Consider the following 24444-nt stretch of genomic DNA (forward strand, 5'->3'; position numbering starts at 1 on the left):
TATGCACCCTAATTGCGTGAAAATGTAATCACATGTCAGTTCTAGTATAATATATTTTTCCAATGAATACCCGTTTATCATCTGCATTTCTTCTTGGTGTAGCAATTTTAATGGCCAGTAGTGTAAATTTCTAATTTTGAGACGTAACTAAAACATAAATTATACGTGGCATCTGTTCTTGGCCCTCTACAGCTGCCTGTAGCACCATGGAAGTCATTCCCTGATGTAATAACAGATGCCCCATCATCCTCTCCCCTCTCCTATAGTGTTTTCCATACACGAGGGTTGCCTAGAAAGTAATGCACCGCATTTGTTTCGTTCTACAATACATTTTTGAAGATAATGAGAATTACACACACGAAAGAATGGTGTTTTGTCTACACGTTCTATTTTTCCACATCTCCATCCCATTCTATGGCCTTCGTCCAGTGCGAAACAAGGGCGTGTATGCCCTGTCGATACCAATCCTTGTCCTGGTAGCGGAGCCAGCGCTTCACTGTGTCAATCACCGTCTCATCGTCCTCAACATATCTTCCACAAATGGCATCATTTAATGGCCAAGACAAGCGAAGACCGAGGGGCTAGGTCAGGGTTGTGCGGTGGATGGGGTAACACTGTCCAACTCTGTTTTGCGATGTGTTCAGTAGTCCTCAGACTTGGGTGGGGCCGAGCGTTATCGTGTTGCAGCAAAACATCTCCTTGGTTGCTGTGGCGCCGGGAGCGCGTCTCGAGATTTGTCAACGTGTTGACACATGCTTCTGAATTAATGGTACCTTCTCTTGGCATCACATCTATGAGAAACACACCTTCACAGTCCTAGAACACGGTAATCATGACCTTACCGGCGGAAGCAGTTGCTTTGAATTTTCTCTTCTGTGGCGAGTGGGAATGGTGCCATTCCATCAACTGTCGTTTTGTTTCAGACTCAAAATGGTGAACCAAGGTTTCATCATCTGTCACAGTCCAGGACAAGAAGGCGCCCCACTCAGCTTCAAAACGTTGCAACAAATCAAGACAAATGTTTTTTCTGTGCATTTTGTGATCCACCGTTAAACACCGCGGGACCCATCTTGCACACACTGAATCTCAAAGAGTGCAAATAATTGCACCCACACTTCCTTTGCTGATTGACAGATGCATCGCCAACTGCCGACTCGTAATGCGTCTGCCCTCGCGAATAACAACATCAGCTCGCTGCAGCAAGTCAGGTGTGACAGCCTGGGGTGGTCTCCCTGATCGCTGAAAATCGTGGAGCTCCGCCGAACCGCCTTCTGATGACGTCACCCCCGTGCCCAGCGACTAACTATACTTCTGTTGATACCAGATGCTCCACAGACTTTGCACAAGCGTTTGTGAATATTCCCCACAGAGAAATTCAATGACGATACGTTGCTTGTAACGTACATCACTTAGAGACGACATTTTGAAACTGTCCTACAGGTACACTATGCGTCGGAAGTGACGCAGCTTGGCGTGCTCACGCAGGTGACTACACATAATACATACGTAACGTTTCGCATTCGTAGCTTTGTTTTCGACTGTGGAAAAAAATGCGGTGCAGAACTTTCTTTCCTCTCTGCTCCTGCGCAGAGCCATCTCATTCCTACCTTATCAGTCCTAATTTTCAACATTCGTCTGCAGCACCACATCTCAAATGCTTCGATTGTCTTCTGTTCCGGTTTTCCCACTGTCTATGTTTCACTACCATACAATGCTGTGCCCCAAAAAGTACATTCTCACAAAAATTTCTTCCTCGAATTGAGGCCTTATTTGATGCTAGTTTACCTCTCTTGGCCAGGAATGTTCTTTTTACCAGTGCTAGTCTACATTTGATGTTCTCCTTGCTGTATCCGTCGTTGGTTATTTTGCTTCCTAGGTATTAGGATTCCTTAATTTCATCTACTTTATGACCATCAATCCTGATGATAAGATTCTCGCTGTTTTTATTTCTGCTACTTCTCATTACATTCGTCTGTCTTCAACTTACTCTCAATCCATATTCTGCACTCATCAGACTGTTCATTCCATTCATCAAATCATGTAATTCTTCTTCACTCTCACTCACGATAGCAATGTCATTAGCGAATCGTATCATTGATATCCTTTCACCTTGAATTTTAATTCTACTCCTTTATCATTCTTCTATTTCCCTTATTGCTTCCTCGATGTACAGATGGAACTTTAGGGACGAGAAAGAGTACATCCCTGTCTTACACCCTTTCTAACCCGAGCATTTCGTTCTTGGTCGTCCAATATTATTATTCCCTCTTGGCTATTGTACATATTGTATATTACTCGTCTCTACATAAAGCTTAGAATACACTCCTGGAAATGGAAAAAAGAACACATTGACACCGGTGTGTCAGACCCACCATACTTGCTCCGGACACTGCGAGAGGGCTGTACAAGCAATGATCACACGCACGGCACAGCGGACACACCAGGAACCGCGGTGTTGGCCGTCGAATGGGGCTAGCTGCGCAGCATTTGTGCACCGCCGCCGTCAGTGTCAGCCAGTTTGCCGTGGCATACGGAGCTCCATCGCAGTCTTTAACACTGGTAGCATGCCGCGACAGCGTGGACGTGAACCGTATGTGCAGTTGACGGACTTTGAGCGAGGGCGTATAGTGGGCATGCGGGAGGCCGGGTGGACGTACCGCCGAATTGCTCAACACGTGGGGCGTGAGGTCTCCACAGTACATCGATGTTGTCGCCAGTGGTCGGCGGAAGGTGCACGTGCCCGTCGACCTGGGACCGGACCGCAGCGACGCACGGATGCACGCCAAGACCGTAGGATCCTACGCAGTGCCGTAGGGGACCGCACCGCCACTTCCCAGCAAATTAGGGACACTGTTGCTCCTGGGGTATCGGCGAGGACCATTCGCAACCGTCTCCATGAAGCTGGGCTACGGTCCCGCACACCGTTAGGCCGTCTTCCGCTCACGCCCCAACATCGTGCAGCCCGCCTCCAGTGGTGTCGCGACAGGCGTGAATGGAGGGACGAATGGAGACGTGTCGTCTTCAGCGATGAGAGTCGCTTCTGCCTTGGTGCCAATGATGGTCGTATGCGTGTTTGGCGCCGTGCAGGTGAGCGCCACAATCAGGACTGCATACGACCGAGGCACACAGGGCCAACACCCGGCATCATGGTGTGGGGAGCGATCTCCTACACTGGCCGTACACCACTGGTGATCGTCGAGGGGACACTGAATAGTGCACGGTACATCCAAACCGTCATCGAACCCATCGTTCTGCCATTCCTAGACCGGCAAGGGAACTTGCTGTTCCGACAGGACAATGCACGTCCGCATGTATCCCGTGCCACCCAACGTGCTCTAGAAGGTGTAAGTCAACTACCCTGGCCAGCAAGATCTCCGGATGTGTCCCCCATTGAGCATGTTTGGGACTGGATGAAGCGTCGTCTCACGCGGTCTGCACGTCCAGCACGAACGCTGGTCCAACTGAGGCGCCAGGTGGAAATGGCATGGCAAGCCGTTCCACAGGACTACATCCAGCATCTCTACGATCGTCTCCATGGGAGAATAGCAGCCTGCATTGCTGCGAAAGGTGGATATACACTGTACTAGTGCCGACATTGTGCATGCTCTGTTGCCTGTGTGCCTGTGGTTCTGTCAGTGTGATCATGTGATGTATCTGACCCCAGGAATGTGTCAATAAAGTTTCCCCTTCCTGGGACAATGAATTCACGGTGTTCTTATTTCAATTTCCAGGAGTGTATTTTTCTCAGAATTTCTAGCATCTTGCACCAGTTTACATTATCGAACGGATTTTCTGGTCGATATATCCTATGAGCGTGTCTTGAGTTTTCTTTAGAATTGCTTCCATTATCAACCGCAACATCAGGATTGCCTCTCTGGTGCCTTTGCTTTCCTAAAGCCATACCGATCGTCATCTAATACAAACTAAATTTTTTTCCATTCTTCTGTATATTATTCTTGTAAGCAACTTGGATGGATGAGCTGTTAAGCTGATTGTGCGGTAATTCCCGCAATTGTCAGCTCTTGAAATCTCCAGAATTGGATGGATAATATTTTTACGAGAGTCAGATGGTATGTCGCCAGACTCATACATTCCATACACCAACGTGGATAGTCGTTTTGTTGGCATTCCCCCCAATGACTTTAGAAATTCTTATGGAATGTTATCTATCCCTTCTGCCTTATTTGATCTTAAGTCGTCCAGAGCACTCTTAAATTCTGATTCTAATACTGGAGCCCCTATTTCTAAATCGACTCCTGTTTTTTTCTCTTCTATCACATCAGACAAATTTTTCCCTTTATAGTGGCCTTCGATGTACCCTTTCCACCTATCCGCTATCTCCTTTGCATTTAACAATGGAGTACCGGTTGCACTATTAATGTTACCAGTCTTGCTTTTAATTTCGCCGAAGGTTGTTATGACGGTCCTATATGCTGAGTCAGTACTCCGACAATCATTTCTTCTTCGATTCTTCACATTTTTCTTGCAGCCGTTTCGTCTCAGTTTCCTGCACATCCTATTTCATTCCTCAGAGACTTGTATTGCTGTATTCCTGAATTTCCCTGAACATATTTGTCTTTCCTTCTTTCATCGATCATCGATGTCTTCTGTTAACCATGGTTTCCTCGCAGTTACCTTCTTTGTACCTAATTCTTCTATATCTTTCTTTCCAACTTCTGTGATTGCTGTTTTTAGAGATATCCATTCCTCTTGAACTGTACTGTCTACTGAGCTATTCCTTATTGCTGTATCTATAGCCTTAGAGAACTTCAATGGTATCTCCTCATTCCTTAGTAGTTCTTTATCCCACTTCTTTGCGTATTGATTCTCCCTGACTAATCTCTTAAACTTCACCCTACTCTTCATTACTACTACATCGGGGTTTCAGTCTATATCTGCTCCTGGGTACTACGCCTTGCAGTCCAGTATCTGTCTGATTTCGGAATCTCTGTCTGACTTAAATCTTTCCGTATCACGCGGCCTTTTCCAAGTATACTTCCTCCTCTTGTGATTCTTGAACAGAGTATTCACTATTACTAACTGTAATTTATTACGGAACTCAATTAGTCTTTCTCCTGTCATTCCTTTTATCAGTCCATATTCTCCCGTGGCCTGTTCTTCTACTCCTTTCTCTACAACTGCTTTCGAGTTTCCCATGATTATCAGATTTTCATCTCCCTTGACGTACTGTATTACCATTTCAGTATCCTCACATACTTATCTCTTCATCTTCAGCTTGCGTCGTCGGCATGTATAGCTGAACCATCGTTGTCGGTGTTGGTTTGCAGTCGATTCTGTTAAGTACTATCCTATCACTGAGCTCTTCACAGTAGCACACTCTCTGCCCTACCTTCCTATTCATAACGAATCCTAATCCCGTTTTAACATATTCTGCTGCTGTTGATATTACCCTATACTCACCTGACCTGAGACACTCGCGTCGGTCGTTTGCTGCTATAGCCCAGTAATGCCAGATTTCCCTGCGCTGTCCTAACGGGTACTTTAGTCGTATGCCACACGTTTGTTTCACGCAGTATTGCTTGTTTGTTAGTATGGAAAACTCTACGCAGACCGCTGATTTCGGTCGTTATGTGAAGGCCGTCGATCACTGCATTGTGCTTGATGAGAGGCAACGTCTTAAATTTGGTATTCTCGGCTCACTCTTGAACTGTGGATCTCGGAATATTGAATTCTCTCACGATTTCCGAAATGGAATGCCCCGTGCGTCAGGCTCCAACCACCATCCCGCATTCGAAGCCTGTTAATTCCCGTCTTGGGGCCATAATCACGTAGAAACCTTGTGACGAAAGACAGCTCCGCCAACGCACTGCCTTTTTGCAACTTCTGTACGCGGTGCTACCACCATATATATATATATGTGTGTGTGTTTGTGTGTGTGTGTGTGGACATATCGCTGTCCCATGATTTTAGTCACATCAGTGTATGTCGGAGCTAAGTGTATTCAAACGTGGGCAAATTGCTGATGCTTATTTAGCAGGTGTTTGGTGTGTCAAGAGGCTCTATATCGAAGACTTATACGGCGTATAGGGAAAGTGGAAAAACATCATCCGGTGAGTACTAACGTTGCCAAAGGTGTGTCTTAAGTGATCGTGACGGGCGGTCATCGAAGAGGATGGTGACGAAAAATAAGGTGACAAGAGCTGCAAACGTCACTATCGCACTCAATGACGCACTAGCGGACCCTGCTATCACCAAAACGAAAGGAGCTCCATAAGCAGGAAACTGTAGGGCCCAATGGATTTCCGAAATCACTCATCAGTGATACGGATTCCCGTCACGGAATAAAATGCGCCGAAGCTATAAAAGTTCGACTGCGTAGCCAGAGTCGGTTTAACAACCCAAGGGTCACCAGCCGTCGCTTGGGACTCCAAGCTGAGAGGGGCGCCAGACGTCCCACTACCGAAACATTTCTATATATGGCGTATCACAGTTAGTAGCGGCCGCTTTGTTCTCCAGACTGAAGGGGCGTCCGAGTGCAAGATTTGTCTACACTGCATCTCAATTAGCAGCGGAAACTGACGAGAATGAAAGCGTACGCGGGAAAAGGGCGAAAGAGGGGGGTTGTGTGGAGACATGTTCTCGAATCGCCATGTATGATGCAACGGAAGAAAGTTATTTGATCGGATGAGTCTTGTTCCAGACTCCTTCCAACTTCTGGGTGAGTTTATGTCTCAAAAGTGTGAAGCATGGCGGGCGGTTCGGTGAGGATTTGGTAATCTGCAGGAGTATCCAGGGCAAGGTTCCTGAATTAGTATCTCTTATTGAAGGAAATAGTGCGCATATAGTATTAGGAACGGAAAGTTGGTTAAAACCGGAAGTGAACAGTAACGAAATCCTAGACACAGAATGGAATATATACCGCAAGGATAGGATAAACGCCAATGGTGGAGGAGTATTTATAGCAGTAAATAATTCAATAATATCCAGTGAAGTTATTAGCGAATGCGAATGTGAAATAATCTGGGTTAAGTATCAAAGGTGGGTCAGATATGATAGTCGAATGCTTCTATAGACCACCTGCATCAGCAACCGTAGTAGTTGAGCGCCTCAGAGAGAACCTGCAGAACGTCGTGAAGAAGTTTCGTGATCATACTATTGTAATAGGGGGAGACTTCAATCTACCAGGTATAGAATGGGATAGTCACACAATCAGAACTGGAGCCAGGGACAGAGACTCTTGTGACATTATCCTGACTGCCTTGTCCGAGAATTACTTCGAGCAGATAGTTAGAGAAACAACTCGTGAAGCTAACGTTTTAGACCTCATAGCAACAAATAGACCGGAACTTTTCGACTCCGTGAATGTAGAAGAGGGTATCAGTGATCATAAGTCAGTGGTTGCATCAATGACTACAAGTGTAATAAGAAATGCCAAGAAAGGAAGGAAAATATATTTGCTTAACAAGAGTGATAGGGCACAAATCGCAGAATATCTGAGTGACCACCATCAAACGTTCATTTCTGAGGAAGAGGATGTGGAACAAAAATGGAAAAAATTCAGAAACATCGTCCAGTACGCCTTAGATAAGTTCGTACCGACTAAGGTCCAAAGCGAGGGGAAAGATCCACCGTGGTATAACAATCATGTACGAAAGGTACTACGGAAACAAAGCTTCACCATAGGTTTAAGAGTAGTCGAATCATAGCTGATAAGGAAAAGCTGAACGAAGCGAAAAAGAGCGTAAAGAGAGCAATGAGAGAAGCATTCAACGAATTCGAACATAAAACATTGGCAAACAATCTAAACAAGAACCCTAAAATGTTTTGGTCATATGTAAAATCGGTAAGCGGATCTGAATCCCCTATTCAGTCACTCGTTGACCACGATGGCACCGAAACAGAGGACGACCGAAGAAAGGCAGAAATACTGAATTCAGTGTTCCGAAACTGTTTCACTGCGGAAAATCGTAACACGGTCCCTGACTTCAGCCGTCGCACGGACGCCAAAATGGAAAATATTGAAATAAACGATATCGGAATTGAAAAACAACTGCTATCACTTAGTAGCGGAAAAGCATCCGGACCAGACGAGATACCCTTAAGATTCTACAGTGATTATGCTAAAGAACTTGCCCCCTTTCTATCAGCAATTTATCGTAGATCTCTGGAAGAACGTAAAGTACCTAGCGACTGGAAGAAAGCGCAGGTCGTTCCCATTTTCAAGAAGGGTCATAAATCAGATGCGAATAATTATAGGCCTATTTCACTTACGTCAATCTGTTGTAGAATAATGGAACATGTTTTGTGTTCTCGTATTATGACGTTCTTAGATAATACAAATCTCCTTCATCATAACCAACATGGATTCCGCAAACAGAGATCATGTGAAACTCAGCTCGCCCTATTTGCCCAAGAAATTCACAGTGCCGTAGACACTGGCGAGCAGATTGATGCCGTATTCCTGGACTTCAGGAAGGCATTTGATACGGTTCCGCACTTACGTTTAGTGAAAAAAATACGTGCTTACGGAATATCGGACCAGGTTTGTGATTGGATTCAGGATTTCCTAGAAGAAAGAACACAACATGTCATTCTTACCGGTTCAAAATCTGCAGATGTAGAGGTAATTTCGGGAGTACCGCAAGGAAGCGTGATAGGACCTTTATTGTTTACAATATACATAAATGACTTAGTTGACAACATCGGTAGCTCCGTGAGGCTATTTGCAGATGACACGGTTGTCTACAAGAAAGTAGCAACATCAGAAGACTCGTACGTACTCCAGGAAGACCTGCAGAGGATTAATGAATGGTGCGACAGCTGGCAGCTTTCCCTAAACGTAGATAAATGTAATATAATGCGCATACATAGGGGCAGAAATCCATTCCAGTACGATTATGCCATAGGTGGTAAATCATTGGAAGCGGTAACGACCGTAAAATACTTAGGAGTTACTATCCGGAGCGATCTGAAGTGGAATGATCACATAAAACAAATAGTGGGAAAAGCAGGCGCCAGGTTGAGATTCATAGGAAGAATTCTAAGAAAATGTGACTCATCGACGAAAGAAGTAGCTTACAAAACGCTTGTTCGTCCGATTCTTGAGTATTGCTCATCAGTATGGGACCCTTACCAGGTTGGATTAATAGAAGAGATAGACATGATCCAGCGAAAAGCAGCGCGATTCGTCATGGGGACATTTAGTCAGCGCGAGAGCGTTACGGAGATGCTGAACAAGCTCCAGTGGCGGACACTTCAAGAAAGGCGTTACGCAATACGGAGAGGTTTATTATCGAAATTACGAGAGAGCACATTTCGGGAAGAGATGGGCAACATATTACTACCGCCCACATATATCTCGCGTAATGATCACAACGAAAAGATCCGAGAAATTAGAGCAAATACGGAGACTTACAAGCAGTCGTTCTTCCCACGCACAATTCGTGAATGGAACAGGGAAGGGGGGATCAGATAGTGGTACAATAAGTACCCTCCGCCACACACCGTAAGGTGGCTCGCGGAGTATAGATGTAGATGTAGATGTAGACATATGATGGTATTCCACGGACCCCATGGTTACTCTGCAAGGTCGCATTACTGTCAAGGGTTATGTGACGATTTTGGCTGATCCCATGGTACAATGTCTGATACCCAATTGTTACGCTGTTCCACAAAGCTCACATCGTCCAGTGTTGGTTTTTTAAGCACGAGAATCAATTGCCACGGCTCCCCTGGGCAGCACAACTACCAGATATTAATATTTCTGAGCCTTTGTAGTCTACTTTGGATAGACTGATCGCCATACTCCTCCATCGTCGTTACCTGAGCTTGCTACTGTTTTACAGGAAGAATGGTATAAGATCTGTGTTTATCCATTCAATGACCTTCTTTAGTAGGCCAACAGTTTTACTACAATGTACTCTCTTAGGGGAAAAAAGCCGAGGCACCACGAAGGAGTTATCTGAATTGGGCAGAGGTTGGTAGATGTGTTTTACATGCACAAATATACTATAACAAAACTTCCTGGCAGATTAAAACTGTGTGCCAGACCGTGACTCGAACTCGAGACCTTTGCCTTTCTCGGGCAAGTGCTCTACCATCTGAGCTACCCAAACACGACTCAGGCCTCGTCCTCACAGACTTACTTCCGCCATTACCTCGTCTCCTACTTTACAAACGTCACGGAAGCTCTCCTGCGAACCTACCTCCCCAGGCTGTGGCTAAGCCATGTCTCCGCAATATCCTTTCTTCCAGGAGTGCTAGTTCTGCAAGGTTCGCAAGAGAGCTTCTGTAAAGTTTAGAAGGTAGGAGACGAGGTAATGGTGGAAGTAAGGCTGTAAGGACACGGCGTGAGTCGTGCTTGGGTAACTCAGATGGTAGAGTACTTGCTTCCGAAAGGCAAAGGTCCCGAGTTCGAGTCTCGGTCCGCCATACAGTTTTAATCTGCCAGGAAGTTTCATATCAGCGCACACTTCACTGCAGAGTGAAAATCTCATTCAGACTATTACAATTTCAGAAAAAATGGTCGGTTTGTACAAGAAAAAGGGATTCACAAACTGAGCAAGCCAATAACGCATTGTCCCACCTCTGAGCCTTATGAAAAACGTTATTCCGCTTGGCATTGATTGATTGATTTGTTGGGTTTCCTCTTGAGGGATATAGCGTCAAATTCTGTCCAATTGGCGCGTTAGATCGTCAAAATCCATAGCTGATTTGAGGGCTGTGCCCATAATGGTCCAAACGTTCTCAATTGGGGAGAAATCCGGCGACCTTGTTTGCCAAGGTGGGGTTTGGCGAGCACGAAAACAAGCAGTGTTAAACGGGGCGTAGAATATCGTCGACATATCGCAGTATTGTAAAGGTGTCACGGATGACAACCAAAGGAATCCTGCTGTGAGAAGAAATTTCACCCCAGAGCGTCACTCCTGGTTGTCGCGCCGTATGGCGTGCTACACTCAGGTTGGTATCCTACCACTGTCTGGGGCGCCTCTAGACACATCTTTGGCCTGGAATCTCGAGACACATGTCCGGCCTGACTGGAGTAAAATTGTCTTCAGTGATGTGTCCCACTTCGACCTGCGCCTGAGGACCAGTGAGAACGTGTCTGGACACGCCCTGGACAGTGGTGAGATACCAGACTGAGAGCGTTTGGAGCATTATGAGCAGCGCCCCCCAGCCAGCTCGAGATTTTGACGACATAAAGCGCCAGTTGGGTAGAATGAGGCACGATATCCTGTAGGTCGACGTCCAACACTCTATCAATCAATGTCAAGCTGAATAACTGGTGGTATAAGCGGCAGAGGCGTGGCAACGCGTTATTCACTTGCTCAATTTGGGAAGGTCTTTTTCTCGAATAAATTACGAATTGGGCATTTTTCCTGAAATTATAATCATTTGTGCCTCTGTACATGTATATTACATCTACCGATTTCTGTTCCATCCTGATTACTCGTTCGTGGTGCGCCGTTTCTGTTATCTTAGTGTGTATAGTAATGTGTTCTGTTTTGGAATTTTTGTCCAACCCCTGTACCTCCCTTTCCGTAACAGATAGTATCCAGGGACATTAACAAAAATTCCTGTTTAACAGCATAGAACACTGATCGAAATGTTTACTACTTTTCCCACAGGACGAGGACGGTGACTGATCGCTTGTTCGCTAGGTGGTGACTGATGAGGTAGATTTAGGGGTGGCGACCAACTGTGAAGACTGGGTGTTGGTAGGGGAAGCGATCGTCACTACTGCGGCATGTAAACTGTAAGCATAACAGTCTTACCTCGCTACCCTCATTTCCACTCACTGTCATGTCTAAAGACCTTATAATCTTTCTGTAGCTTGGAAAAATTCGTACGGGGTAACATATTTTGTACTGATGTAATCTGTAAGTATGGCTACACACTTTGTGCTCCATCTTTTCTGAGATAAACGGTGATAAAGCCCAAACCGATCCAGGATTCGAACAAAGGTGAGGAATCGACTCACTAAAAATCCGAGTTAACGTAAGTGTCGATCTTAGAGCAGGCAGCATCCGACAACGTACGTACCTATGCAATTACGTGGTCCATCCCCAAAAGGCAGGTAGGTATACGGCTGTCGCTGAGCTTTGGCCTCTTCGGAGAATCTCTCAGGGTCGAAACGTTCAGGGTCAGGGTAATACTTGGGGTCACGGTGAAGGCCCAGCACAGACACCGCTATTTTAGTTCCTTTCTCTAGAACGACGTCGCTGTCTGGAATCTTGTAATCTTGGTTACACTCTCTGATCAGAGTGGTCAATGGTGGGTTCTTCCTGAGAGACTCTGGAAACAAAAATAGAAAGAAAGAAATTATAATGCAAGCAACATGACTGTTTGGACTGGTAAAAAGATAGCATACTCCATCACGCCAGGCAACTAATCGCTTGTTTCTCAGTCGAACGCCATAGTTGTGTGAATCAGTGCCATAGAGTGCAGATGTGGCAGGGAAAAGATTTTTTAAATCAAGCATTAAACCGTCATGTCACATTGGCAAGAGAGATTTGTGCATTGCTTCCTACAGTTTCTGGCTGTCACTGGCGATCATTATTTCAATAAATAGGGTCTACCCCGGAGATGTTTGGTGGTAGACAGTATTTCCTTCGGTAGGCCACGAGCTGAATGGTACCAAAAGCTAACATAACTCACTCATTTATCATCATTTCCAATTATCAACGTCACGAGGCTTCGCCATAGAACGGTAACGCTATGGTCAACGAACGGTCTGGAACTACGAATTTATTCTTTCAATTATATGAATGCGTGGTGTCTGTTGTTTAAGACATGTCCGAAAGAATAGACACCATGCATTCACGTAATTGATTCGCCTAGATGAGGATTTGACAACATCCCATTAGAATTACTGATAACGTTGTGAGAACCAGCCCTGACGAAACTCTACCATCTGGTGGGCAAGATGAATGAGACTGGCGAAATACCTTCAGACTTCAAGAAGATTATAATAATTCCCATCCCAATGAAAGCAGGCGTTGACAGGTGTGAAAATTACCGAACTGTCAGTTTAATAAGTCACGGCTGCAAAATAATAGCGCGAATTATTTACAGACGAATCGAAAAACTGGTAGAAGCCGACCTTGGGGAGGATCAGTTTGGATTCCGTAGGAATGTTGGAACACGCGAGGCAATACTGACCCAACGACGTCTCTTAGAAAATAGATTAAGGAAAGGCAAACCAACAGTTCTAGCATTTGTAGACGCAGAGAAAGCTTTCGACAATGTTGACTAGAATATTCTCTTTTGAATTCTGAAAGTGGAAGGGGTGAAATTCAGGGAACGAAAGTCTATTTACAATTTGTAGAGAAACCAGATGACAGTTATAAGAGTCGAGGGGCATGAAAGAGAAGCAGTGGTTGGGAAGGGAGTGAGACAGGGTTGTAGTCTATCCCCGATGTTATTCAGTCTGTATATTGAGCAAGCAAATTGGAAACAAAAGAAAAATTTGGAGTAGGAATTAAAATCCATGGAGAAAAAATTAAAACTTCGAGATTTGTCGATGACATTGTATTTCTGTCAGAGACAGCAAAGGACCTGGAAGAGCAGTTGAACAGAATGGACAGTGTCTTAAAATGAGGATATAAGATGAACATTAACAAAGCAAAATGAGGATATTGGAATGTAGTCGAATTAAATCAGGTGATGCTGAGGGACTTAGATTAGGAAATGAGACACTTAAAGTAGTATATGAGTTTTACTATTTGGGGAGCAAAATAACTGATGATGGTAGAAGTAGAGAGGATATGAAATGTAGACTGGTTATGGCAAGGAAAGCGTTTGTGAAGAAGAGAAATTTGTTAACATCGAGAATAGAGTTAAGTGTCAGAAAGTCATTTATGTAAGTATTTTTGTGGAGTGTAGCCATGTACGGAAGTGAAACATAAACGATAAATAGTTGAGACGAGAAGAGAACAGAGGATTTCGAAATGTGGTGCTACAGAGGAATGCTGAAGATTAGATGGACAGATCACGTAACTAATTAGGAGGTACTGAACAGAACTGGGGACAAGAGAAATCTGTGGCACAACTTGACAAGAAGAAGGGATCGGTTGGTAGGACATGTTCTGAGGCATCAAGAGATCACAAATTTAGTACTGGAGGGCAGCGTTGAGGGTAAAAATAGTAGAGGGGGACCAAGAGATGAATACAGTAAGCAGTTTCAGAAGGATGTGGATTTCAGTAGTTATTTGGAGATGAAAAAGCTTGCACAGAATAGGGTATCATGGAGAGTTGCATCAAACCAGTCTCTGGGCTGAAGACCACAACAACAGATGAGGAATCCGATCCACCTTCTTCAGTGCGGATGCACAAGTCCGTTCGATCTCCTGCGTAGAGTAGCGAACATGAAGGAACTGGACAGGGACTGCGGATAGATGGCACTCGGTGGGAGTTTGAGTCGGCCATGGGGCGTGCCGAGATAGTGCGCGCAGTTGCGATAAAAACTGTGTCCGGGTGGCGCAGTGGTTAACGCACCTGCACAGAAAGCTGGAGGTCCCTGGTTCGGTACACTTTTTCACAAGTCGCCCCTGATTCCGCCTGTTGTCCTGATGCAGCTGACATCAGTAATTCCTTTCCCTTCTCCCGCCCCCCCCCCCCCACGTTCAATTTACATATTACTCTTTCAAGGTTTCCCGATGAAATTACTGTCATTTTCACATTATTTCTACAGTTTCTTTACTCATCCTTCTTACACATTCCTCGTGTACTCATCACTTACTTGTTATCTGAGCCTAATTAAAAGTTTGGCTACTTTAACCCACACATAGACATCTCTACAGTTTCTTGTAATTTTTTTTCCACGATTTTTGTGAATCTGTTCAGCGATGAGATGGTTCACCAAACAATACTTAAATTCCAGCTATTGCCCATTCTGTGAAGAAATAGACGTTCACGGAGCGTTTAATTTGTGACATTCCATTCTCCTCCCGCCATATGATCTAAGTGTTGAAGAACCAAAGCCCTCCCACACTCATCCCCTGTGCACCACCAATTCCGCTCCCCCCCCCCCCCCCCTGCTCTGACTGAGGATGCGTTTTATTCTGTCCTGTCTGTGCATGAAGAGTAAACAACACAAAGTGTCAAAATATTTTGGACAAAAGGTTGTTCTTTTAATGGTTTGAAAAGAAGGTAAAACGCTTCAGAACTGATGGCTAATTACGATTTAAAGATTGTTTTTCCTTACCTGATAAAACCTTGTCAAGGTAGGTCATTCTGGCGATGGCGTCGTAAGTAATTTCGCCCTCGTTTTCCCTGAGCACTGTGTCGATTTCATCGTGTAGTTTGCTCTGTATGTCAGGGTTGAAAGCCAGCTCGTGCAGAGTGAAGCTCGTCGCTGTCGAAGACGTCTCGAAGCCCGCCCCAAAGAAGATAAACGCCTGTGCAGCCAAGTCTCCCATCGATAATTCTGCAAAAAGAAGGTCGATACTTAAACATGGAAATGTGAACGGCAATGTCATTTGATGTAAGTCAACTTCGTATGAAATTGATCAGAAACATTTTAGAGCCTAAAATTATGATCTGAGACAGTGTTATCCAATCACGTCTGACATAGCACATCCGTTGGTGAAATAGTTAATACTGTAGCTCCTTTGAGATAGTGCTTTATTCTACTGAAGCCTGCGCAATTTCTTTTAAAATACACCTCCAACAATTAAGGTAGTAGTGTAGCCTTAACAGGGCTTAACTGTTTCGTGATTCGATAGTGAAATGAAAGTAAATAATATTAGTATTGTCGATTACACGTACGGACTACATATAACTAAGAGTGAAAATTCCTAGGTAGGTGAATTACTGAGAGGTCGGGAGAAAGCAAAAAATTAATAAATTCAGTTCAAATCCGAGATACGATCCACCATATAACGTAAGATCCAGCTTTGTAAGTCTCATCTCAGTACGTGTTATTACTATTTTTCCACCCGTCGGAACGTCTAACTGCTGATTAATTTTATTTGCTTTAAGGAAAATTACGGAAAGGATAAACTTGGATCTAATAAACGTATATTAACAGTGGGTGTAACTATGTTACATGTGTCGTACTCTGACTCAGCCAGGTGTGACGACAGAGCTACCCACAAAAGATAACACGGACCACAGAAGCTACAAGCCCTGTGCGGCTGGTCCCGGCGGAGGTTTGAGTCCTCCCTCGGGCATGGGTGTGTGTGTTTGTCCTTAAGATAATTTAGGTTAAGTAGTGTGTAAGCTTATGGACTTATGACCTCAGCAGTTAAGTCCCATAAGATTTCACACACATTAGAACATATTTTTAGCTACAAGCAGTCTTCAAAGTGAATCGTAGAATATCTGGACATTAACTGCGAAGAATTTTTTTTTTTTTAAGTGGTGAATTACAAGATGATCCATTGTCCGTAATAAAATCGTCAACGTAAATTTTATCGAGAGTATTATCGGACCTGGTCATTGGTGTTTGTGACATTGGTGTGACATTGTGTCATTGTGACATTGTGTCATTGGTGTTTGTGACATATAACACTGGAAGATAGCAACAAGAGCTTCCTTCAATTCTCAAGACAGATATGGTGTTCGAGCAGCGTTGGTAAATAGTGTGTAGATTCATAGTTGGAGATTTTTTTTGATGATACGTAGAAGGCAACGTCAGAAGAGGAAAAAGTCTATTTATGGTGGTTTCTTTTTTTTCCCCCTTTTTGTTTTGATGAGTAAGAGTAATGCTACTAAAGCAGCGTTGTTAAACACGGTTTTCCGAAACTCCATCACCAAAGAAGGCGAAGTAAATATTCTTGAATTCAAATCAAGAACAACTGAAGAGATGAGAAACATAGAAGTAGGTATCTTCGGTGTAGCAAAGCAGCTTAAATCACTTAATAAAGGCAAGGCTTCCAGTCCAGATGGTATACCAGTCAGGTTCCTCTCAGAGTATGCTGATATAATAGCTCCATATTTAACAGTTATATACAACCGCTCGTTCACTGAAAGATCCGTCCTAAAGAATGGAAAATTGCTCAAGTCACATCAATAGCCAAAAAGGGAAATGGGAGTAGTCCGCTGAATTACAGGCCCATATCACTAACGTCGATTTGCAGTAGGGGTTTGGAACATATACTGTATTCGAACATTATGAAGTATCTCGAGGAAAACGAGTTATTGACACATAGTCAGAACGGATTCAGAAAATATCGTTCTTGCAAAACACGACTAGCTCTTTATACTCATGAAGTAATGAGTGCTATCAACAGGGGATGTCAAATTGATTCCGTATTTTTAGATTTACAGAAGGCTTTCGACAGCGTTCCTTACATGCATCTTCTAACCATACTGATTGCCTATGTAATATCGCCTCTGTTGTGCGACTGGATTCGTGATTTCCTATCAGAAAGGTCACAGTTCGTAATAACAGACGGAAAGCCATCGAGTAAAACAGAAGTAATATCCGGCGTTGCTCAAGGAAGTGTTCTAGGCTCTCTCACTGTTCCTGATCTATATTAACGACATAGGAGACAATCTGAGTAGTCGTCTTAGATTGTTTGCAGATGATGCTGTCACTTATCGTCTTGTAAAGTCATCAGATGACCAAAACGAATTGCAAAATAATTTAGATAAGATATCTGTATGGTGGGAAAAGGGGAAATTGACCCTAAACAAAGAAAAGTGTGAAATTATTCACACGAGTACTAAAAGAAATCCGCCAAATTTCGATTACGCGATACGTCACACAAATCTGCTTTCTGGTTTGCTTCTCCGAAGAAAATCTCGTGGCATCAGATATAATCGTGTTGTTGTTCTGGTCTTCAGTCCATACACACGTTTGATGCAGTTTCCCATGCTTCTCTATTCTGTGGAAGCCTCTTCATCTCCGATTAACTACTGCAACTTACATCTTTCTGAATCTGGTTAGCATATTCATCTCTTAGTCTTCCTCTACGATTTTTACCCTCCACACTTCCCTCCACTACTAAATTGGTGATCCTAAGGTGCCTCAGAACGTGTTCTATCAACCGACCCTTCCTCTAGTCAAGTTGTGCCACATATTGCTCTTCTCCCCAATTCTGTGTATAATCATACGTGCATGATTATGAAGAACATACTCTGCTGTGAAGATTGCGGTGTCGTGGTATGTTGTAAAGAGACAGCATCGAGCACTGTTAATGCGAGCAGGTCAGCAACAGAATGTCACCCCTTTCGGAAAGACTGGCTGGAATCGGCCAGCACACATGACGCGCCTGCGTTTCTGTACAAGTGCCACGTTATTCTGCGCAAGCTGTGCCTTTCATTTTGTTGTCAGTGGCCAGACTAAAGCTAAGATATAACAGTAACTTGCATCACAATTACCTGACACAATTGCCTGCTGCAACTGAATTTCCTTAAATGTTTTCTAGAATTAATCAGGCTAAATTATCAGGAGATACAGCGTGTAAAATTTAAATAACACTTCCTAACTGTACTTTTCGTACATAGTTACATTCTTGGGAATGGAGATTTTCATATTGCTTCTTCCAAGACACTTTTCTACCTAAAAGCCCATAGCCCTAAATCCGAGAAATAAATGAGGCTGAGGAGGAAAAATATTGTGTCGTAGCACACTACTTGGAAAGCTACGAGTGTGTGATATGTGACAGCAGTTTATATAATAAGCACATTGTACGTTTTTATACCTAAGTGCTCATCTCTGAGTAGACACGTAGGTGATCGAGTCTAGGATAGAATTAACGACCCATTCACGACGGTTCGACTGGCATGTCCTGTTTGTGGTTTTAGGAATTTTCGTATATGTGTTTAGCTAAACATTGGACTCTTTCCCAATATCCAATACAGGAGTGCAGCAGATAACTTGTAGAACTTGAAAATACATGGAACAGGATTTATACGACCCTTAAACAAACGGTGTACATCGTTTTACCTCCGCCTGCCACATCCTCTTCCTATAGACAATGAAGACCTAGAAACAACAGGAAGTATTGATGATGATGATGAGGTCCCATAGTCCGAGGAGCGTAGGGAACGATGCGGGAGACCCGCACCGCCTTACTAGGCAAGGTCCTAGCGGAGGTGGTTTGCCATTGCCTTCCTCCGACCGTAATGGGAATGAATGATGATGATGAAGACGACACAACATCACCCAGTCATCTCGACGCAGGGAAAATCCCTGACCGATCTGGGGAATCGAACCCGGGACCCCACGCGCGAGAAGAGGGAACGCTACCGCAAGTCCACTGGTACTGTGAATATGCCACAAAGCCGCAATGCAATAAAACAGAACAACTTACTGTCGGTAGTGTCGATGTCCTTCTGCTGCTCACCCTCCGCTGCCTGTCCTTTGTCAGGATCAACGAACCCCTTATTTTTGAGCTGAATAAGAAGATCCATGAAATCTTTCCGTCTAAAGTTATTCTTCTCTCTGTAAGCGACAGTGTCTACAACCATTTTCTGAAAATATTTGCTGACTGCCGACGGTCCGCCTTTTAACCTGCAAAGGAAAAGTAACAGTTAATTAATATTAATACAACAACTCCTAAAATGTACCCTGTGTCACTCAAGGTTTCACCTCCGCGCCACTTCGTAGTCACTGAAGGATGCCCAGAGCTTGCGGCTACAGAAGAATGTCGGCGCTCGCCACTCCCTAGGTAGGAAAAACCATATTCACCATGTCTCTACCAAGCCAACGAAGGTTGACTTCCCTTCGTACTCCGCTAAGAAACTTTGAGCTCCCAGAGGTGCGTGACCTTCGGCATGGTCCAGAAACAATGAAAATTAATCCCCAGCGCTCCACGGTATTGGGAGGGGAACGACAGCACGCGGAAGTTTTTTTTTTTTTTAAAAAAAATCAATGAGAACTAAAGAGGATCTGTGTAGTGGATGGTCAAATTTTTATTTTATTGGGTTCCTTTGGACTCGTTTTTTAGGTATTCTCAGGTCCATCAACATCAGTACAGTTGTACGTTGTCTATCTAATGGCTCCCAGTGGCAAAAAAAATTGGTTTTCAGTATCTCATCAATTACTGACAAATTTTAAAAATTTAAAATACTGTCGTAATCTACTCATTAACGGCTATAATCGTACGTAATAGATTTAACCCAATTAGACAAGTATTACAGTTAAAAACTGTGCAAATGGGTTGAGACAGCATAATACGTGGCGAGCAAATCACCCAGAATACATTTATCCAGTACTGGCTTCCCTTGATTTTCATTTCTTCGCTCAAGTGAATCGCTGCCTACGAGCATAGCATTTTTGCACAGACAACGAGCTACAGACCAGCTTACGCAATTGGCAGAAATCACAGGCGACTACCTTTTATTACTAGGGTATTGGAATACTGGTACCACGCTACGACAAATGTCTAAGTCGAAGCAGTGGCTATGTAGTGAAGCAACTGGAATGTGTAGCTAAATGTTACAAATGAAGCATTTTTGTTTTTACCGTGGTTTGCATTTCGCGATCAGTTGGAGGCTGAAAAAAAGCCCTCTTACAAAAAGAACCAGCTTCGAATTATAATACATATTCACTGGTTGCCTCCCAGAATGGATAACCATACCTACAAAGCACCCACTTTCTTTTGTCGCATCTCCCCTACACTGTTAGAGGTTCTGGACCATTATGACACAGGCGTTTCCGATCCATGAAAAGCTACGTAAGAGAGCATGGCTCTTGTTTCCCAATTGTCGCAGCAGTTTTGCGTTCCTCAACATAAACCCGGCAATTTCTTACCACTTGCCTGGGTTCCAAGGAGGAGGGATATTTCTACCTCCTTCGACATCAGTAGTGTCACTATCGATAGGGTCACCGAGCTTCACAGTTCGCGATGCATACAGTGTTCCCTGTCATAACCAGATACCCTGGGCCAAGCAGCACCACTACATTAACTACTGACGCCCTATAAAAACAAACACCTCAGGTCGTACTGTCAGCCCGTGTATTCCAGACATTGCTGCCACCAGCATTTCTGATGACTACTGATGCTGTGGAACTGTTTTCGGGTTGGACATTGAATCTCGATGCGCTTGTTCCTGTATTCTTTCGATGGGTTGGCTGTTGTCCAGTAACCAACGCCAGTATACTTTTACCAGTAATTCCGGTCTGGTTTGGCTTACATTAAATAAAGTATGTCACTCGGGCATCTTCAAAACACAGAGAGCTACTAACTTTGGAAGTTAGGTCTGCCCAGAGTGTTACAATAAAGACGAGGCGCCACAAGAGCCTTTGCGAAGTCATACGAACAAACAGAGCACTAAACTGGAGCTCACAGGGCGTGATAAGGGTCGTCAACTACGCGGTTTGGAGGTACAATAAGAAATTTTTCTTCCCAGTGCTGTGGTATCAAGGTCATCATTTGCATGAACGATACCTCCACATACATGTAGGCTCTACAGCAGAGATAACCGTTATCTCAGAGAGTCTTTTTCTTTTGTATAGTTAATCACGTTCAACGAGAGTCCTCTGGTTTTTCATTATTTACCAAATTTATTTTACTTCGTCTTTGTGGGCAGTTGCCCTTCCTGTCCCCACAGAAGTTAGTTAACCTGAGAGGTGTCAGTATGGCAACATAACACCGCGACACACAAATTGATAAGTAAATGACTTAAACAATTAGGTATAATAATTAAGAAAAGAAATTAGCTAGAAAACTGAGGCAGTATTATATTACAATAAGAATAGCGAAAACAGAATAAGGATCGCAGTATACGTAGAGGAAATATTTGAATTTTAATTCCTGGAGCCTACCACAATTTAATCGCCAGCGGCTGAAGCGCGAGGAAAAAAGACAACGCATTCGGGGGTAGAAGCAGCCATTGTACCCAGAACTGCAAGTCAGCACGGCGAGCTAAGTCTCGAAAGTGGAGGAGCTGGTGCAGGGATACTGAAAAAGGATTCGGAGTATAAGACCTAGTTTCCACCCTTTCACGTTGGATCCTGTGGACGACTCCAGAAGTGCACCCAGGCCAAAGGTTAAACAGTCAACGCTGAGTTTTATTGTTGTGGACAGTAGAGAATTTGCAGTGTTTATTAAAGTAATTAAAGTAACATTTATAGTTTGTCTCCATGTCGGTCAGTCGTAGTGAATGATGTACAGAAGTCATAGGATACTTCCTAATGTCATATGGGACCTGCTTTGGCCTGGTTTAGTGCATCAACTGATGTGGCACTGACTCTACAAGTCGTTGGAAGTCCATTTCAGAAATACTCAGCAAATCTGTGTCTATAGCCGTCCATAATTGCGAAAGTGCTGCCAGTGCAGAATTTTGGGCACGAACTGAACTCTTGGTTACGTACGGTAGATGTACAATGAGGTTAATGTCTGGAGGTTTGGGTGGCCAAATCATGATCTCGAGTTGCCCAGAATTTGGTTCCAAGCAAATCTCGAATAATTGTGTCCCAGTGACAAACATCGTCGTTTGGGAACAGGAAGTCCATGAATGGCTGAAAATGTCTCCAGGTAGCTGAACACATGCATTTCCAGAGAATGATCGGTTGAGCTGGGCCAGAGGTCCCAGTCAGTTCCACGTAAACATAGCTCACACCATTAAGGACAACTTGATTCCATGGCTTCGTCGGGTCTCGCTACACTCGAACCCTAGCATCAGTTCTTACCAACTGAAACCGAGGCTCATCTGACCACACCACGATTTTCCAGATGTGTATGATCCAACTGATATGCTAACGAACCGAGGACAGGTTTTGTAGGCGATGTTGTGCTGTTAGGAAAGGCACTCTTGTTGACAGTCCGCTGCCATAGCCCATTAACGGCAAATTTAGCCGGACTGTCCTAACGGATACATTCGTCGTACGTCCAACATCGATATCTGCGGTTATTTCACGCAGTGTTGTTTGTCCATTAACAATGACAGCTCTACGCAAACAGCGCTGCTTTCAATCGTTAAGTGGAGGCCATCGGCCACTGCATTGTCCGTGATGAGAGGTGATGCCTGAAATCTGATATTCTCAGCACGCTCTCGACACTGTGGATCGTGGAATACTAAATTTCGTAACGATTTCCGAAACGGAATGTCCCATGCATCTAGCGCCAACTATCATTCCACGTTCAAAGTCTGTTAATTCTCGTACTGCGACCATAATAACGTCGGAAACCTGTCCAGATGTATCACCTGAGTACAAATGACAGCTATGCCAGCGCGCAGCCCTTTTATACCTTGTGTATGTGGCACTGCCGCCATCTGTATATGGGCATATTGCCTTCCCATCAATTTTGCCACATCATTATAATTGAAAATATTTGGAAACTGTGGTGTTTCACTTCACTGCCACCAAGAATCGTGAGTAGTGGGGTGATACGCCACTATCAAGATAGACACAGGTCGATTGGTTGGTTTGGACTGGAGGAGACTAAACCGCAAGGTCATCAGTCCCTTCATCCGCTAAGTGACAAATCAGGAGTAGTCGTCAAAGGCAGGAAGCGAAAGGTAAATCATGGAAAGGCTAAGGTTAGCTAACACAATAAAAAGCCATATATAAAATCCTGAAAAAAAAAAACAGCACAGGCAAGTCGTTAAAAGATCAGTCAAGGCAAGGTATTAAAACCAGGAAATTAAAAGGAATAAAGAGGACAAAAAGGTGGAAAGGTAGAGTCCAGGCTGGGACACCGAGGAAGGTCTGCCAAGGCACTCATGGAGGGGGGGGGGGGAACATGAGAGGGTGCCACCAACCTCTCAGGTTGACAATGAGGCCAGAATGAACTACCTTACAGGGATGAATGGAGACTACCTTTGTGAGCGAGACATAACACCAGATCAGCTGTTTTGGCATAGTCTGTTAGCACCAGAGGTAGCGTGCCAGGAAGATTGTGATTCCCTCTCAAAACAGCCAAATGACAGCAGTCTATGGGAAAGTGAGCCAATGTCACGGGGCTTTGAATCAGCAGTGAAGGGTATTCTCACACCAGAGAATGTGGCCATGAGTCAGCCAAGTGTGGCCAATGCAGAGTCTATGGAGGATGATAAATCCCTGTGAGACGTTCGCAGGAAAGACTGTCATGTGGCTGTCGTCTCCTTAACTGTCCTCAATTTGTAGGGGGAGATTGGGGTAGAACATACACAGTTCCAGACTTCCAGCAGTCGATGGTGTATAAAAGACCAAAGGTCCAGTTCTGGGAGCCCCATTTCCAGACTTGGCATCCCGGTGGACAGCTTGACTAACTGTTCAGCTCGTTCAGTTCCCGAAATGCCACCATGACTGGGGGTCCAGACGAATACGACTGGCCATCCAGCTTCATGGAACTGTGAGCCAAGATCCTGGATAGCAGTAACCAGTGGATGAGGAGAGTAGTATTAGTCTATAGCCTGAAGGTTGCTAAAGGTGTCACTACAGATTAGGATACCCTTGCCAATGCAAGAAGGAACATGACTAAGGGCTAGTTTTATGGCCATCAATTCACCAGTGAACACACTGCACCCGTTTGGCAGAGAGCGGAGTTAACTGCACTCTGCAGGACCAATGGAGATTTCGAGACAAATGCGAAGTTGGAGTGCAAC

The 24444-nt window shown here is 44.2% G+C and overlaps 1 protein-coding gene across 8 annotated transcripts in view; it reads right to left on the reverse strand.

Annotated features, from left to right (window-relative positions):
* Nucleotides 1-24444, reverse strand: part of LOC126253494 (cytochrome P450 6k1-like) — a 482739-nt gene that overhangs the window by 224047 nt on the left and 234248 nt on the right. For 3 of the 8 annotated variants that reach the window (XM_049954869.1, XM_049954871.1, XM_049954868.1), the window contains exons 5-7: nt 19224-19423; nt 15167-15388; nt 12004-12255 (exon numbers count right to left, since the gene is read on the reverse strand). The exons of the other annotated variants lie outside the window; for them this stretch is intronic. In XM_049954869.1, the coding sequence (XP_049810826.1) occupies nt 12004-12255; nt 15167-15388; nt 19224-19423 (674 nt within the window). The remainder of the gene's footprint in view (nt 1-12003; nt 12256-15166; nt 15389-19223; nt 19424-24444) is intronic. 8 annotated transcript variants of the gene reach the window in all.

The sequence above is a fragment of the Schistocerca nitens genome, chromosome 4, assembly GCF_023898315.1.
Source record: "Schistocerca nitens isolate TAMUIC-IGC-003100 chromosome 4, iqSchNite1.1, whole genome shotgun sequence".
NCBI classification, from domain to species: domain Eukaryota; kingdom Metazoa; phylum Arthropoda; class Insecta; order Orthoptera; family Acrididae; genus Schistocerca; species Schistocerca nitens.